This window comes from Oryzias latipes, chromosome 13 (genome assembly GCF_002234675.1).
Source record: "Oryzias latipes chromosome 13, ASM223467v1".
Lineage (NCBI taxonomy): Eukaryota > Metazoa > Chordata > Actinopteri > Beloniformes > Adrianichthyidae > Oryzias > Oryzias latipes.
The window spans coordinates 16,229,896-16,248,815 of NC_019871.2; the positions used below are offsets into that span (position 1 = coordinate 16,229,896).

General features: G+C 40.9%; 1 protein-coding gene across 3 annotated transcripts in view; it reads left to right on the forward strand.

The window, feature by feature from the left end:
- The window catches only part of grik4 (glutamate ionotropic receptor kainate type subunit 4), a 382,616-nt gene that overhangs the window by 262,330 nt on the left and 101,366 nt on the right, over positions 1–18,920 (forward strand). For all 3 annotated transcript variants that reach the window (XM_023961354.1, XM_023961355.1, XM_023961356.1), the window contains exon 8: positions 9,452–9,505. In XM_023961354.1, coding sequence (XP_023817122.1) covers positions 9,452–9,505 — 54 coding nt within the window. The remainder of the gene's footprint in view (positions 1–9,451; positions 9,506–18,920) is intronic.

An 18,920-nucleotide genomic window follows, 5' to 3' on the forward strand; every position in this document is an offset into this window, starting at 1 on the left:
GTGGTTCGGACTCGGTTGCCGGTGGACCAAACGAACTGTGTCCCAAGAGCAGAGCAGCTGGATTAATAACTCTGTGTTTTAGGGGAAGGGAGGATGCTTTGTTACGTGTGCGTTTTGTTGTTTTGTTATGTGTGGGAGACTTCGGACTGCGATCCGTCCCGCTGCTCTGGCTTAGCAACTGCTGGACTCAGGAGAAGCGTGTGTTCGAGCAGAGCTCGGACTTCCACCTCACCCAGCGGCTTTGGGGCAGTGTGTGAGCTTTTCAAAGCAGAAATTCCAATCAGTCCTTACGAACTGTTCAAACAATAACGTGGATTTGTGTTTCCAGTCGTTTCCAGACAAAATAAAGGCTGATGTTATTCCCACATATTTACGTGCAGCCAAGATGCAGATTGCGGCTTTTCCCACATGGATTTTGTGTTCATCAAACAAGGCGTTTTTACCACATGTTAGCCCACTCCTAACCCTGGCTTCTTCCAGCTCCGTTCTTCCACAAAAAAAAGCACTGACCACACTGATTAAAAATAAAATGATGAGCGAACAGGCGCTTCATAATTTTCATAACAGTAATAAAAGCACGTTTAGAAGATCGTCTCGTATATTACTGAGCTGCTGCATGAATGTACATGGCAGCTAGGTCTGCTTACAACAGGACTCATTTCCTCTTCCAGTATTTTCAACACTACTGCGCATGCCCAAATGATTTATTCCGACCGAAAGTGAGACCCATGTGAACGTTTGTTCTAATCGGAAAAGTTTTTCTGATCCCACGTACACGGTTGAACTTTAATCCGACCATTGATCCGATCAAGATATTTTGCGCATGTAATCGCGGCTATAGAGACGTGATGACCTATGCCTTTGTAGATCTCTTTAAAATATATAAACCTGATTGTTTGTGTCTTTCATTCGTTGTGAATGAGACACACCCCCAGCCCTCCCTTTGCTGGGGGTGGGCTGGGGGACGGCTGTTTGACCACCGGGGGACAGTCTACCAGCTGTCCCCAACTTACCCCCTTCCTTATATAACCTCATATTAGGGTGAGGGGGTGGGGGGTCTAGCCTGCGATGCGCCTTGGGGGGGGGCTACTTGGGAGTGGCCCCCCTCCTATGGTTGCCGTATGGAGTGGGCCCCCCCTCTTTCGGTTTTATTTGCACCTTAGACATGTAGGGTCCTTGGTAGGGGGGGTGCTTGGACATCACTGCAAGCAAGCAGCAGATGTCCTCCTGGCACCCTACCCGCCAATTTTAAGCGCACCTTAGACATTTAGGGCCCCTTGGTGTGGAGGGTGAGGGGACATCACTGTGAGTAATCAGGAGATGTCCCCTTAGTGCCCTACTCGCCAATTTTAACTGCACCCCCCTTAATACACACACCCCTCCCCCTTCAATATATACATTCAAACATAAACACACACACATGCACACAAACACCCTCTCAAACGACCATACACGCACACACCTTTTACAAGGAAGGTGGGACCTGGGTCCATCTGTCCCCTACCCCTTCCCTGGTGGGGGGTGCGGGCCCCTTGGCGATGGCGGCCGTGTCCCTTGGGTGCCGGCTCCCCGGGCCCGGCAGTGCTCTCTCCGCGCGGTGGGGGGGTTCATATTACACCTGAGCCGGGGGTGTTCGTGTCCCTGGGGGGTGGGTCCTGGTCCTTGCCCCTGGGCACTGGGCCCCGCCAAACTTCCAACATGGCCGAGCCTGGTCGGGCCATATTTATAACACCCCTTGTGGGCCGCCCTTTTTTCCCCGGGGTTCCCCCCTCCTGGGCGGGGGCGGCGGGCCAATGCCTTGCTCCTACCTGGACCAACCGTGGGCCGGGTGGGTGGCTGCCTGGAGTGCGGAGCGGGTCTCCCTTGGGGGGTCCTGGCTCGTACCTGGGGTCGGGCGGGGGGGATGCCCGGAACTCCTGGGTGGTGGTGGGGTGCTCGTCTGGTGCTGTGGGCGTCCCTCTCCGGTGGGGCCCTGCGTTGGGCTCTTCCGGCGCGGCGGGGGGCTGCTTTCCTGGCTGGGCTGGGGCGGCGCTCTCTTTCCCTCTGCGCCTCCCTGCTCTCTGGCTCTGGGGGCCTCGCGGCGGTCCTGCTGGCCCTGGCCTGGGTGGCGGTCTTGGTCGCCCGGGGGGCGGTTGTTCCCTGCCTGTTCCCGTGTGGCGTTGGGGGAATTCCGGCTGCCGCTGCTGCAGCGGCGGGGGTCTGGGTGTGGGGGTGGCTGGGCGCTCCTCCTCCTTCTTTTCACATTCCACCATCCATTTTAGAAGAACATAAACACTCACTTGAGCACAGGTGTTAGCTCACCTTTGCACTAATAGTTTGCATGATTGAATGAATGAAAGATTTCACACTAGTTGGTTTAAAGGCATAGGTATGCGTTCGTGAACACTATCTGTTTTGTATGCATGTTGACATGTGGACATTTTTGCGGCTAGCAGGTGTGTTGATAATATTTGAGTGTGTGTGAACAGGCCCTGCCCTTTCTGTACTACATTTGAACCGTACCGTAACGATAAACAACCAGTAAACCTGTCTGCTCTATGCTGCTTCATGGTCTTACCCCCCTTCCCCTCCTATTATCACCCTCCTACCCCCCCCCCTCTCTCTCTAACGTCCCTCTCTCTTCTTTCTTCCCCTCTTTCCTTTTCCGTCCGGTCCAACACCAAAGATTTTCAAACATGATTGAAATTAATAAAGTTTGGCCTCAATTACAAAAGGGGTTTATTCAGACATACCTTTGGTTTGTCTGAAGATGAATAACCCCTCTTGTTAAAATAAAATATGTCCAACACAAGAGGCCCTCAGCTCTCATCTGTTTGCCTAGCTGTTGGACAGGACAAGTTAAAAATAAATAAATAAATAAATAAAAAAATAAAATATATAAACCTGATTGTTTGTGTCTTTCATTCGTTGTGAATGAGACACACGCAGACACTGCTCCATGTAGCTATTAGTCTAAAAATATTTAGTAGTAGCTCCTCCCACAAGTGTCTGGGGCATCAAGTTTATGTACACATTCTTCGACTGGCACCGAGCAGAGATTTCGCCGTGCGTTGAAATAGAACCAGGAATGCTAAATTGACGAGTGAACCGTGTTCCATGTGAACGCAGCATTATAAGTAATTTACCATTTAACACTGGAGAGAAATATCCCCCGTCCCTTGACATTTTATAACTCTTTGACCGTTGACCAATGCAATCAACGTAAATCAGCTGATTATGATGCAAAGAAAATCAGCTTTACATATCAGCTTTGCACCAATATGACCATTATGAAAGACTTTACTAACATAAAGTATTTCATAACTGCAAAGCAGCTCTCCTTAGCTTCCGAATCTGCGGGAATTACGTTAATTGTGTAAACGATTGAAGAGTACTCTTCAATCTACTGTAACTTTACAGTAGTCTAAAGCAGTGTTTTTCAACCAGTGTGGCGCGGCACACTAGTGTGCCGTGGGAGATGGCCAAGTGTGCCGTGGGAAATTGCCCTCATTAACTGATCTAAAAACATTTCCCATCTCCAGGATTATAGCTCTCTGTTCATCCAAACAGGCCCTGATAAAACACTGAGTAGTTAGGAATATAAAAGATCATAAAATACCTTTTCTTTGCGTTTATTTTATTTTATTAAAGACATTTTGATAAGAATGACGTACCGCGATTCAGCTGCACCTTCGGCTGTATTTTGGAAAAGTCCCGTGTTGGGGGGGTTAATCACATGTCATCGGTCTGACCAATCAGAAGTGCTTAAAGTCTTCACTTCCTTGTCCCGATTTAGCTCGTAAAGTCGCTCAGTTCTAACAGAAATACCAGCTAAAGCTCGTCTTTAGCAGTGCAGCTTTCCACAGAATCCGGTATCAGACCGTGGAACAAGTGAACAAAACAATGAAGCTCCGAAAACCGATCTTCGGCCGTTTTATGCACTACATTTCCCATGATGCATTGGGTTGTGAGAGTGACAGCGCAAAAGGAGATCTGTTGTTAAACGTCTTGAAACTAACGAACACACAAACTGTTTTTAAATCTTCTAACTTAACTTTTATTGCATCTTTTAGAAAAAAAACAGCTGCAGTTTCCAGCTTTTTCTGTAACAATTATCTCAAAAATGCATGTGAGATTGTGCAGGGGCTGTAGATCAATACAGACTATGAGTTTCTCCTTTTTTTTTAATTTTTGGATGCTGGTGTGCCGCGGGATTTTTTTTAAGGTTAAAGTGTGCCGTGGCTCAGAAAAGGTTGAAAAACACTGGTCTAAAGAACATAAACACTTCAGCTAAAGCTCAACCCTGTGGTAAAAGGGTTATTACACATTTAGTACAAAGTAAAGTACAGTGTAAACATGGAGGTGGTTTAAGTGCTTCCTTTGTTTATTAAGGGTCACAAGTTGAAAATGTCGTGCATTGTTACTTCTGGACAAAAGTAATCTGTATCAGGATTAAACCATGACCTGCAGGTCACAAAAAAGGTTGCAGGGTTTGCTGTTTCACAGTGACAAAAATCAACTAGCCAACAGCAACAGCCTCCAAAAGACTTCAAAGTTATTGTGTGATCCACTGATTAAGATGCTCACAGGCTTTACTTAAAAATACTTATTTTTCCCCTCTGGCTGAGACATTAATTCAATCTTAACGATTGATGGGACTCAAACAGAATAAACAGTCGTGTCTGCAAGAAAGCTGCATATCTCTTCGTTGTCATTAAAATGTATCTGATCGTTTCATGACTGTCTGTGGTGAAAGGCACGAATCTGCTCATAAATGGAGACCAAAGAGGATTATGTTAATAGGAAAGAGCCAAACCCAGTTGGCCAGTCGAGAACTTCAGAGGAGTACCCGGTGGCACACTCTCCAGGGGTAGTGCTTTAGTTGGGACCAACATTAAAGATTCTTTGTGCCACTCAGCAGGTCTATTTTTCTTTCTTAATAGTGGAAAAACTGTCAAGATGATTTAGGGAAATACTTTATAAATAAAATTTCTAAAATAGCCAATTTCTGTCTTTTTGAATTCATATTTGTAACATAAAGACCAAAAAACATTTAAAACATCCAAATGTGAGGTTTAGAGATTGGATGAGGTGTTAACAAATACTAAGGTGTTAAAAACAGAAGCTGTTGGTGGACAAATTAGCCAAAAGTGTGAAGCAGAAATTATTTAAAAACACAAACAAGCATGAAATATCTGGTGACTGAAATAAAATAAAAAAACGAACACAGAAATGGTAACGAGCCTATTAATTACTCCTAAAATGTCAGTTGTTGGCATGCAGTCAAGACATGTCAAACCACAAGTCAAAGAAAGCTCTCCAAATGTCACTCATGGGGTAAAAATGAAACAAGATCCAGTAAAAAGTGCAGTTTTCTGCAGCTATTAAATAAAATACCTCCGTGAGGATGATGATTCTAGGATAACTGAACTGGCTGGACTTAATGGAAAACTTACCCAAACTGACTGCTAAGGGGGCTATCAGAAATGAACTTGACAAGAATTTCTACAGTAAAAGAAATTTAAATTACGTTTAGCTCCAGTTTAAAAGTCTAATTAGATGAGTAATTATTAATGCTGTCTAATCTGCAGTTTAGAGGGAAAGTTTACCCTCAAAAGTTTGAGACAAATAAAAATACAAGCTGACTTTCTCAGGAAAACTGTTTGTTTTTGTGGACTGATGTGTAATGTTACAGGCTGTAAAAAAAAAACACACATCAAATTTGCACTAAAAAGCTTAAACATTAGATTTACAGTTGAAACAGATACAGTTGAAAATAATTGTTTGTGTGAACATTGGCCTCCGTTGTAGCTAAAAAATGGTTTTTCCTTATGCCTTAGCCACTACTGCCCTTACGGGCGGGTATGGGCTGTCAGCGGGCAAACAATGGGCAAAGCAGTACAGGTTGTGCAAGTGGCTTGCACAAAACAGCAAGGTCTTACACCGCTCGGTGAGCCTGTAGGGCAAAAATGTTCATGCACACTTTTGGTATGGGGGTCAGGTCATAGCTAACACTTATACAACACACAAGGGCCAGCAAGGGTGAAGTAGGTGAGACACAGGCGTGTCACACAGGATTTAAATTTTTTTCAGCTCCCCCCAAATGCAGCAGACTGAGCAAGGAGCCCTGACTTTAGTGTAATTTGCATGCAGCCGGTTAGAAATCAGGAAATAGAGTGTGGTTTGTGTGGGCAATATGGGCATCATTTATGTGTCACCTGGACAACACCTGCATGTGCAGTCACACACTGTCAATAAAGGGCGAGCACTCACGCCATACTAACCACTAGAGTGTGGCGTAAGGGCACCGTACAACAGCATCCCCTGTACGTCATAAGTGCACACAAGTTACCTAAAGAGTATGTTACACTTACCACAAGTACTAAAATCGAATGTTCCATTTTCATAACGTCCTTTAATCCTCAACTGCAAGCCAAACCTCCCCTTAGATACGACGTTCCTCCACTAAGACAACCTAAAAACCAGCAGCACCCATACGGGTCAACCTCCCTACCGGTGCATGTGACCAAGGATTTTTTTTTTTTTATTATTGTCCCTGTCTACACGACATTTGACCATATCTTTCTCTTTTGTTTTTTTTATTCCCATTGTGCCTTTAGTCACAGAAGCAAACATGGCAATTAGTGGCAATCATAGGCTTCTCTATGTTCTGGCTTTTTCTGCTCGGCTCAAACAAAGAGTTGCCTTTTAACGTTCTTTATGCAAAGAAGACAAATCTACATATTTCTTACTCTTCTTCACACAAAATGCGTCATCCTTCCCTCTTTCATTCTTTTGAGCTTAATATGTCATGTCGTGGTCTTTGGATGGTTGTCCCAAATGTTATGTGGAATTCAAGGATACATGCTTGCAAACTGACAGGCTGGCGTTTACTAAAAGCTCAGTGATGCAAACCATGTGCACTGTGACCAAAAACCTGCAACAAAAAGATCAGACATGAAAAAGGAAAAGAAGAAGATTTTAAAAGGGTTTAAATTATCGGTATAAGGGATTATAAATAAGTTTCTGGTTTTGCTTTTGTTGAGCTTTTTCACTGCCTTTTATGCAGCACCCATATGCTGTCATTTCAGTTTATTTTAATCTATGAAGGCCTAAATGTATTGAATGGTTTGTGGTGCAGACATGTAGCAAGGAGTAAGAGGTCATGTACCACCGCAATCCTCTAGGTGTTTAGAAAACCAGTTAGGTACTATTGTGATTGTGAACATTAATTTAAAGTGCTGCAGTAACTGCATCATCTTCTTTCACATGGATGTTAGGCAGGAAGTCTTTGTGAAGGAGAAAAAAATGCTGTTAATAGTACCTTGGATGCTCTCTTTTTGGAGAGTAGAGGAAGATCAAATGTAAAAAATTATATCTATCCTCTTGAGACCTGGCGTCCACATATGAGGACATCACATTGTGGGTTTTATTTCGAGAGTAGTTAATTCTGAGTACCTACATCTCGTAAGGACTCTGGCACCACCCAACTGGTGTGCTGAGTATAGACCCTGAGAATTTGTCCCCTTTTGATCAGTCCAGCTAACCCTGCTCCTGTTTGCAGAAAGCAGCACACAAAGGAGTAGGAAAATATTTTCTCCATTATCATGTCTTCTTGCTCTGCCTCACTTTTTCAAAAAAAAAAGCAATAAAAGCCTGTTACGAATAGTTTATTGCGTATTGCTTTACAGAAGCGCTTGATTTTTAAAATAAAGCTCCACTCTGAACCTTCTGAGCTTCTGTAATATGCTTGGTAGAAAAGATCATGACAACTCTGTAATTTAAGACCCTGGGTTTCCCATTCACATAAAAATGTTCACTTTAAAAGTTTTCACTTTTCTGGCCGCCAAGTATATTTAAACCACAGTCAATTTGGCAGTTGACCGCGTGGCAGCATTTGTAATCCGGAGACGACAGTCCCATTTTTACACACCGCACAGTGGCCACGGAGCGACCCGACTGATGGCCGCCTGACTGCTGCCGTCTACATTCATGACGACCCCAACAATTTTCAAAAGCAGGCAGCGGCATGAAATCTTGAAGATTCTGCCGATGCCTCCCTATTGAGGGGTTGTGACAGTAGCATTAAGGCCCGTACACACCGGGACGAATATTCGCCAGGCGTTATTCGCCAGCGTTTTTCGCCACGTTTTTTGTGTTCACACCCAGGCGATTTTCGCTGACGATGAGTGGAGTGAACATGCAATTTCATTCCCTGACATTAGATGGCGCTTAATGTAAAACAGAAATACTCCTGTACACAAGGTGGCGCTGCGCAACTTTACGCTTCTTAAAGTCGCTTTTCACTCAGAAGAAGAGAACAAGTATTTACACGCTTGTCAGAATCAAACAAAGAAAACATGAATATTTCAAGCACCAGTAGCTCCAACTGGTGCTTGGTTCGGGGATGTTTTAGAATGTCCGTCATTATTGCTTCGCGGCTGTGTAGACGCTACTTGGCGTCTATCTTCTTCGCTGGTATGTGTGCTCAGCAAGGCAGTTTTGTGTTTGAGCGCCCCCAAGTTGTGTTTTACTGTAACTTCAGAAGCTCCAGACACGTGAGCAAAAGCGCCGTTCTCATTGGTCGAGTAGATTTCGACGCGACGCGTCGAAAAAAAAAAAACGAACCCGAGGCGTTTTTTTTTTTTTGACGCTTTAACGCCTGGCGTTTTTTCGCGTCGGTGTGCACACTCTCGTTGGTGCCCTTTGTTTAGTCACGAGGCGTTAAACGTCGGCGAAAATCGCCGGCGAAATTCGTCCCGCTGTGAACAGGCCTTTAGACACATACAGATTTAAACTAACACTTGGCAGGTGTGGAAGGTGAGATCGTTTGTATGGAATTCGGTCATTGGGTCAATATAAATCCCACATTGCGTCTGTAAACTATTGGGCAGTGTGTTCATTAAAAAGACATATTAAAGTGGCAGATGTTCTTTATCATGCACTGGTCCAGTATGTTTTTACACTTGTACTCTGGGATGCACTGTAGCGTAATTGAACTAAAGCCAATAATCAAACAAGATTTGCTTTGATAATGTTTTTTTTTTTAATAAAAGAAGCGACGGAAAGTTCATTCTACCCTTCATAACAACTCCTCACTGACTTTGATTTAATCAGTGTACGACATTGCCATGCAGCATACCAATGGATCTCTGAAATTAATTGCTCCACTGAGAGTCTTCGTCAGATGGGAAGGTGTCTGCTCTTATCAAGATGTGGATTTGATCTGTGTGCCCAGAATGGAGCATGAGTTACTGTGACTCAATGATGTTTCAACTTTTTCCCCAGTTATTTCTCTCTTAGCTTTCTGATCTCCTCTCCCACTCGTTCTGTATTTCTTTAACCTCCAGCTTAACACAAGTCTGTGCAAAAGTCGATTCCCGTTTCCTCTTTGTGCTTCGTATTTCTTTTGTTTTGTTTTTTACTTGGATTTTGATGCATGTATCTCTCTTCTCTTATTTTTTCTTCTCAGGCATCAGAACTGGGAATGCTGTCAGTCTACTACACTTACATCTTCACCTCTCTGGTAAGGCACTGTATAATGATTTTATCACACTATAGGTATAATGTTTTTTATTGCACTATTATCTGCAGGGGGAGAATAGTGCTTTGATGGTGGGCTTGAGTAGAAAATAAAAAGTATATTTTTAGGATTTATTAAAGAAAGGTTAGATGATTATCATTTGAACATGTACTCTCATACTATATTGTTTTATATTTACTGCTGTGTAGATGTAGAAAAGTCAAAATCACCAGGACCTTATTTACCACAAATGCACAGTGACAATGTGATTTATTTTTCTTAATGCAATCTATTTTCTATTGATTGGATTTGTTACTTTTTTAAGCAAGCTGAACAAAAACAACAACCAAACTAAAGAAGACAAACATGCAAAAAAAGCGATAGACAAAAAGGGAAATAAGATTCATTTATAAATTGAGCACAGAGAAAGCAAGTTCTAGATCGTTACACAAATATGCTTACTCTTTCTGTCTTTTTAGCTCCAGACTTGTGTTTGTGTGCATTATTGGTCATTCAGCAATGTGTTTATTGTTGTGAGGGGGTTCAGAGGAACAGCTTGCGTTAAATATTTTGATACGTTTAGAGGAGGAGCTGTGATTATGTTGGAAAAAGGAAGCATAGGTTAGGAGTACCAGGAACAAGGTCTAGTCTAGAAGACCAAAAAGGAGGTTCATAGATGGAGTCGAGGAGGACACGAGGGTGGTTAGTGTGAGTGAGAAAGATAGGATTCAATAGGGCAGATGATTTGCTGATGTAGCCCCCAAGTGGTGCAGTTGTAAGATTAAAAGTAGCTGCTTGGTGCTGAAAATCATTTTGTGGGTTTTCGAAATATTATTAAAGTCAAACTGTAGGTTTATTCAAAAATGTGCGTTTGGGTGTTTGGGAAATTACCTGTGGATTAATCTTTTAAAAAGATGGTTAAACAAAAGGATCTGTTCAGATCTCATCTGATCAATGAAAGAGGTATATTTGAAGCAATGGCATGTGAGATGATCTGTTTGAATAAATGATTCATCACTCATTTCTCAAACCATCTCATGAGCAGAGCTTTTAGTCATGCAGGTTTTGTTAAGCCTTAGTCACTCGTATGGGGGGGGGTGACCCACATGGGTGCAGCAGGTTTTTGGGTTGTCCGGGCCCTTGGAGGGTTGTAGGAGTGTATCTTTATGCTTGTACGGTCACCTCAAGGTACATCATGAAAACGGAAGGGACCAATGTTTTTAAGTTGGTTGCACATGTCCATAATCTAAAGGCCATCTTTCTGTTTGCCTTGCACTTTGGTCACTTAATGTGACCTAAGTGTACCTACTTCCGCTGGCAGAGGCTTAGATTTAGTACAAAGGGTTATTATAAGATCATAATCGTTGTGGCTTGGAGAACATTTAATGCCACAATAACCTTTGCCAATAACTGCTCCTTAATAGAAGTTAATGAGGTTCAGAACACTTTCCTATGATAACAGCAGAGAGGATGCATATCAGGGTGATTTATGACTCATTAGAAGCAAGCTGTTGTCATCTTTAAGTTTTTATCTGCTTTTTAACTGTTGTTCTTTTTCACTTCTTTTTTTCAACCTGTACAGATAGAAGAAACAGCAATGTACAGTACAGACCAAACGTTTGGACACACTTTCCAATTCATTTGAATGAGTTGTGTCCAAACATTTGGTCTCTACTCGGGCAAACATATTATAGAATATATTTTAAACATTGTCTTTACATTAGTTGCGTTGTCTTGTGATATTGCTGCACATTTAAGCTGCGTTCACACCGCACACGATTCGCGGGTCAGTGACAACCCGTTTCAAAGTTAAGTCAATGGTACAGACGTAATCTGAAGTTCTGCGGTGAAAGTTGAGCGGCGGGCGCTGAGCGAAGGTCTGGCAGCTGCGGGAATTTTGGATTTGGGCGGCGTGCCGCAGTGGGCCAGAGTTAAAAATCTAAACTTTGGCAAGGCCACTGCATTGTGTCAACCAATTAGGGACTCAACTTTGGGTATGTTACGTTTTCATTGTTTCGATCAGAGGGTATAAAACACTTTCAACAAGATGGATTTATCCAATAGTTCTCCTAAACTTCTATCCAGCTACAGTCAGGACCATAAATATTTGGACAGAGACACATTTTTTTCTAATTTTATTTCTGTACATTACCCCAGTGAATTTTAAATTAAACAACTCAGATGCCATTGAAGTGCAGACTTTCAGCGTTTATTCCATGGGTTGAACAAAAAGATTGCATACAAATGTAAAAAACAAAAGCATTTTTTAAGCACAATCCCTTCATTTTTTGGCTCGTAAGTAATTGGACAAATGAAATAACTGAAAACAAAATGGTCATTACTAATATTTGGTTGAAAACCCTTTGTTGAAGTCTTGAACTCATGGTCATCACCAGATGCTGGGTTTTCTCCTTCTGAATGCTCTGCCAAGCCTTTACTGCAGCGGCTTTCAGTTGCTGTTTGTTTGTGGGCATTTCTGTCTGAAGTTTAGTCTTCAACAAGTGAAATGCATGTTCAGTTTGGTTAAGATCAGGGGACTGAATTGGCCATTCAAGAATATTCCACTTCTTTGCCTTAACAAACTCCTGAGTTGCTTTGGCTGTAAGTTTTGGGTCGTTGTCCATCACTATTGTGAAACACCGCCCAATCAGTTTGGCTGCATTCACCTGGATCTGTGCAGACAGTATGTCTCTGAGCACCTCAGAATTCATTGGGCTGCTTCTGTCCTGTGTCACGTCATCAATAAACACTAGTGTCGCAGTGCCACTAGCAGCCATGCATGCCCTGGCCATCACACTGCCTCCACAGTGTTTTACTAATGATGAAGTGTGCTTTGGATCAGGAGCTTCTCCACGCATTCTCCATTCTTTTCACTTGCAATCATTCTGGTAGGGGTTGATTTTGCCTTCATCTGTCCAAAGAATGTTTTTCCAGAACTGTGCTGGCTTTTTTAGATGCTTTTTAGCAAAGTCCAATCTAGCCTTCCTATTCTTGAGGCTTATGAGTGGCTTGCATCTTGCAGTGTTCCCTCTGTATCTACTTTCATGCAGTCTTCTTTTTATGGTAGACTTGGATATTGATACCCCTACCTCCTGGAGAGAGTTGTTCACTTGGTTGGCTTTTGTGAACGGGTTCCTCTTCACCATGGAAATGATTCTGCCATCATCCACCACTGTTGTCTTCCGTGGACGTCCAGGTCTTTTTGCGTTGCTGAGTTCACCAGTGCTTTCTTTCTTTCTCAGGATGTACCACACTGTTGATTTTGCCACTCCTAATACTGTGGCAATTTCTGGCATGCTTTTTTTTTTGTTTTCTCAGCTTAATGATGGCTCCTTTCACCTGCACGGAGTGAAAGTTCAATTCAATTCAATTTTATTTGTATAGACCAAATTCACAACACCAGTCGTCTCATTACAAGATCACTGTAGTGTGACAATCTCATGAACCCAAACATGGAGACGTGATTACCCACACTTTTTAAGAGGTCTTCAAAATATATAAACTTAATCTCTCAATATCATCTATGTCTTCCATGTATTGTAAACGAAAGAAACACAGACACCGCTCCATAGCCATCAGGCTAAAAACATTAGCTGATTGCTCCTCCCACACGCAGCCGTCAAGTTCATGAACAAAACTTTTTGGCAAGTGGCGATAGAGGGGCAGCCGACGCAAATTTGTCACATGAACCCCATTCGGTGTGAACGCAGCTTCAGAGTTTCATATATGAAATTGCACGAATTTCAATTAAGCAGCCTAATATTACAGAAATAAACTTTCCTAAGCTTTCACTTCGAGTTTTTGTATTTACTGATTGTTTACTGTCACTTCTGTCAAGCATAAGTCCTATAGGAGTTGTCTGCAGGGGCAAAAATGGGCAAACCCGTCCAGGACATGCAGGTACACCCCAAACAAAATATCAAGATAGTGGGCCCATAGAGCCCATCGAAGGGAAATGTTCATGCACAAAAAAGGTGGTAGCAAACACTTATACAACAAGTAAGGGGGGAAATAGGTGAGAAGCAGACGTGACATGTATTTTTATTTATCATGACCATGGTGCGTTCCGTTTTCATGACATCTCTTAAGGAGGCCGCATGAGCCTCAAGGAAAGTGCGAGACACACCTGTGCTCCCCTTAAGATGCGGGCGCTCCTATGACCCTCTTCTGGCTCGGACCACCCAAAAAACCCGCACCACCTGAATGGGTCAACCCTCCATAGAGTATGGGGCCCCAAAATGTTAATAATTAAATAAATAAATATAACCTTGTACAAACAGAAGATGAATCAAAAAAACAACTTACATAAAACATAATGAAAGTGTGAAAAACATGCACATGAATTTAAAATTTACCAAATTATTATGAGACTAAGGCTATACCTGGCAGTCTTCCTATAGAGTCAGGCGTCAAGTTTATTAGTAGAGCGAAAATCACACCCCAAAAGTTTGAAAAGTCTTATGTATTATTAAAAACTTTGATTTTAGTTGATTTATTCAAAGATTAAATTTTAATTCGTAATAGAACTTTTTTTTCCTGGAGAATGGCAGGGCAAACCTCCAGTGAATGAAATTTCAGAGGTATGAATCTGTCACAAATCCAATCTGGAGGCATTTCCCATTTTATTATGGGAGCTTAGCCTTTCATGTATAAGACTAATCTCTTTAAATGTCTTGGTATGGTTAGATAAAGTATAAAACTCACATTCTGTCAGCATGGATGCTTTCCTGCACTTAGTTTTATAATATTTTTGTTTTTTTTTTATTTTTCACAGCCCACAATAAAATATAGTTCTCAGAAATAAAAGAAATATATATATATTTTCTGGCAAAAATAAAAAATGTAGGAAAAACACAAAAGCCTAAAAAAAAAAAGTTCTCACTTGAAGAAGTGTTGGGAAGAGGTCAAATGTGATGGAGATCATTTTCATACAACTGCTCACGCTTTGGCATACAAAAAGATAATCATGAGAAAAGTCAGTTTTTCTTCTGCCTTACTATTATCCATGCAGTGAGAAACCTGGATTGTAAGGAGCATTGATGCCTAAAAGAGCAAAAGGTTTTCTAAATAAGGGTTAAACTACTTTAAATTAATTGAGAATGTTTGTGAAACTGAAAGGTCTGATTTCTCTGTTTTGGCCTCAATAGATCCAGATTGTTGGACATGTGTACATTCAGGGCAGTAATATATGGAACAAAAATACATTTGTATTAGTGATTATTTGGGTGAGGAAATGGTGCAGAGCTAGAGTGGTTTGACATGTAAAGGCCCAATGTGTGCCAAAGTGTCCTTGGGCAATACGCTGTACCCCCCCCCCCCATTGCTCCTGGTGGAAAGGCTATCAATCTGCCTCCATTACAGTACCATTGGCAGTGTGAAAAGAGTGTGATTAATAAAACGCTTTAGTCATTAAAGAAGGAAGAACAGCTCTGAATTCCACACGCCAATTCATGAAAATCAAAAAAGATTTCTGATTCCTGTTTAAAATAAAAGAGTAAAACTTAAGAGAAAAAAACTAAAGAAAAACACCATTTTAAATTCTTTGCCATTGTTAAAATGAGCATTAAAAGGTTTTCTTCTCTTAATTTTTTTAGCTCCCTAAATATTTTGAGCTGTTGTTGAAGTCGTCTTGTAGAAACAGCTTATCGTTCTCTGATAGATTTTCTCATGTTAACAATCTCATCATGCAAAGAAAAACAGTTTTTTGCTCCTGTTTGAAATGTCTATGTGAGCAGAAATCGCAATCAAATTATGCCAAAGCACCCGCTCACTTGTTAGGATCAGACTAGAGTCTCTGACCTTTTAAAAAATGATGTGTTGAGTGGGAACATCCACTTTTGTACTCTGATCAAAAGAACATAATCAGTTTGAATTGCTGTCAGGAGTTTTTTGGCTGTGCCTATGGTTATAGGATGAAAAGCTTGGAGTTTTTACATTATCTTACAGTTTGTTTGTTTTTTTTATCTTAAAAATAAAGTTTAGTTTGGAGCTAAAGTGAATGCTGATATAAATAATGGGTAACTTAAGCAGAATGGCTTAACTAAAGTCTATACTACAAAAGACTGTACACGAGGTATTAACATTTTTTTAAGAAGCTCAGAGTGCTCTTACCCATAATGCACAAGAGCAGCGACTTGTTCCAGTCCTGGGATCTCATCCAGGAAGGAATTTCTTTCAGTAAAACATTACTTAGTGTTGAAAAAAATACTAATCTGCTATATTAGAGACTTCATGTCAAGTTGGAATTGCATTATTCTTGCTTTCTATGCACAGTAGCCCCCTTTTTTTCTCTTTTTCAAGTCTAGTACAAGATCTATTTTTTCTTAATTTCTCCCACAGTGAGATTTGAAGTGTCCTCTTCCTAACTGCATGCATGCACATCAGTAACTATGATTATCTCATTTACAAAAGACTACAAACTCGACAGACTAAAGAAAATCTGTCAGCATGCAAGCTGCAACAGTAGAAGAAGCAGGTTGATGGAGGACTCAGTCGTAGGACACACGTTACGCACAGACATGTTTGTGTACAAGGAGAGAAGGATAAAAGCAAACAAGCCTAAATAGGGTAAACAGGAGAAGGAAAAGCGAGCCGGGTTGAGTTGAAGCCAGTCCCACATCTGCAGCTAATATAGCTAGGATCATTTAGCTGCAAACAGGGTTTAGGAGAAGATTAAGAAATCTGAAAAACTAACAGACACAAACTCTGATTGTTTTTAAAAATACAACAAAGCTGCATATACCAAAGGAAAAATCAAAAGAGTTGTGAAGTGATTTAACTATGTATAAATAATACAAAAAAGTGTACTTCTTAGAGGCAATTCACCTCTAAGGGTGAATTCTGACAGAAAAATTCTGTTGGCTCAGACTGAATCCACTTAATTTGGTCCGGATCGAGTCCTGAGCTTTGCGCTTGGTCTGTATTCAGGCTCCTTCAACCGTACTATTCTGATTCTAACCAAAACTTGTAAATTGTCATGGTTTTAACTAGTATTTTAACTAAATACCGGTTAACTTTTAACCGGTATTTCTTTAACAAGGAGAAGAACCACAGTCTAACAGCTGTCTGTCACAGCTCAGGCTGCCACAGAGGAACTGCGTCTTCCCACTGCATGCAGTCCGTTCATATTGTTGGCAGAGGTTGATTAAATGAAAGTGGGTCATTCAATCAGGCAGAACAGGAACATCATATCTTGTATAATCAGCACTTTGCACGCCAGTGTTTTCCCTCTGAAAGACAGAAATGAGACACAATCATATTAGGGTAATAACTGCATGTGTGAGCAAATGATAGCTACATAAACTCCATCATAAACAAAAGCACGTGACCAAGTATCTCTTCAGTCCCTGGCCAAGAATTACGAAGGCAGGGTAAAGCAAAGAGAGAAAGAAAAATAAAGTTCTACGCCTTGCGATCCTTGTCCGGATAAACTTTACAATTTCTGACCAATTTTGATCATCTGCCTCCACGTCAGGTACAACACTTTTTATTTTGGTACGCAGAGGCATGCTAAGGCAGTTACTGAGGAAATGACAACTATGAAGGTACACTGTTTGTGATATATAGATTGTGAGGAAAACAATGTGAAAAGCAATATGTATCACATTAAAAGTTGTGTTAATGAGCCTGCTATCAACCGAACAAATTTCAACGAGTTGCTTGTGGTGTCTCATTGTTGCACCGATATGTAACATATTAGTAATGTAAAGTGTTGCATAAATGGTGCAAAGACACATTTTTTTAGTCAGCTGATTTACTGCAGTGCAGTGTTGCATGTCAGCGCAAGGCTGCTTTTCTCTGCTTCTAAATCCACTCGAATTACGTTAATTGCATAAACGGTTGAAGAGTTATGGTTGCCGAAAGAATGTCAATGCTGGATCTAAGGCTCTGGTGTAAAAGGGTTAATCAAGACATAAAAGTGTGAAAAAGTTCATTTCTGTCTGACAAAAGTGTAGAGTGTGTAGTAAGGGATTTTTACAACCCTGAAGCATCTGTAATGTAAAAAAAATTACATTGACTACTTTACAGATTTCACCTATTGCGGGTTATTTTTAGAACGTAATTCCCACAATAAATGATCTCTATATACCTGGTATTTGCAGCTGACTCCATTAAAATAGTGTCAACTGTTGCACTAAATTTTGGTAGTTGCCTAAGAAATTGTTGAGGCCTGTGCAAGTGTATCACTCTTCATTTACAGTTGTTTCAACATGATTTCCCACTTCATATCCTTGCTTTCTGTTCATTGTGCTTCTCTATTTTGTCCAACTATCTCCCAGCTTCCATCTTCCTCCTGTGCAGACACTTCATTTGTATCTGGTCCTGACATCCCTGACTAACGATCTGCCAGACTGCTTGCCTGCCTAATCTGTTTCCCCTGAATCATCATCTCGCAGAGCTCTTCGACACCTTCACGCGGCTCCCATCTCCAGTCGGGACTATTGTCAGAGCCACTTACCGATTTGATTGCTTTCAGCCCTCATTTTGAGTTGGTTTAGATTACTCCTTTTCGTGTTGACGTGAATAATTTGCTATGATGAATCTGAAAAAGGGAAAATGGTGCACATTTTCAAACCCCAGTCATTATTACCCATAAAAAAGGCAAACTGATGTTTGAAAGCATATTATCAATGCAAAGAATATAATTTACTCAACAACAGTCCAATTATTTGAGTATATTTAGTCTCGAAGGATATCAAAAGTTCTCTTTGTCTGCTTTACTCATTGATTTGGTTGTTTATTATGAAACTTCAAAATCTAAATCCACAGTTTTTTATTAGCTGGTAGCACCAATCAGGACTAAAGCTAATAAGTAGGTTTGTCCCTCCAAATTATGTAACAAGTCAAAGTGGAAAAAGACAGTTATTTACATGTAAAAATCAATGCTGTCATGCAATCCATTTTCTTGGTTGATTAATTAGTTGTGACCTCTAATTAATTAATCTAATTAATCAATCAATCAATCTTATTAATCTATCTTTCATTGAAATTATTTTATTACATAGTAATTGCTGTGACATTGTCACACAGTAAAAGATCAAAATACAAGTAAAAAAGTGATTTAATTAAGTTATTTTCTTTATTATAACAGACTTCCAGCCTTTACTTTTATACCAGTAAGGGTTTCTCTTTTCAATCTTAAACAATTAGGAAAACAAAAACAAACAAGCAAAAAAATATCTCTTTTTTACCAGATCAAATAACAGTAGGACCCCTTTTCAGGGCAATCCAAAAAATATTAAGCATAAACTTTAATACTATAATTTGTGTATTATACCTTACACAACCGCAAGACAGTACAGAAGACATGGGTGACATTATAGTTTCATTTAACCGGTCTTTTGCTTCATTATCTGGACAAGTGTTAAGAGGTGAACTTTCCCTCTGAAGTGATGCTGTAGTAATTGCTGAGGACGCT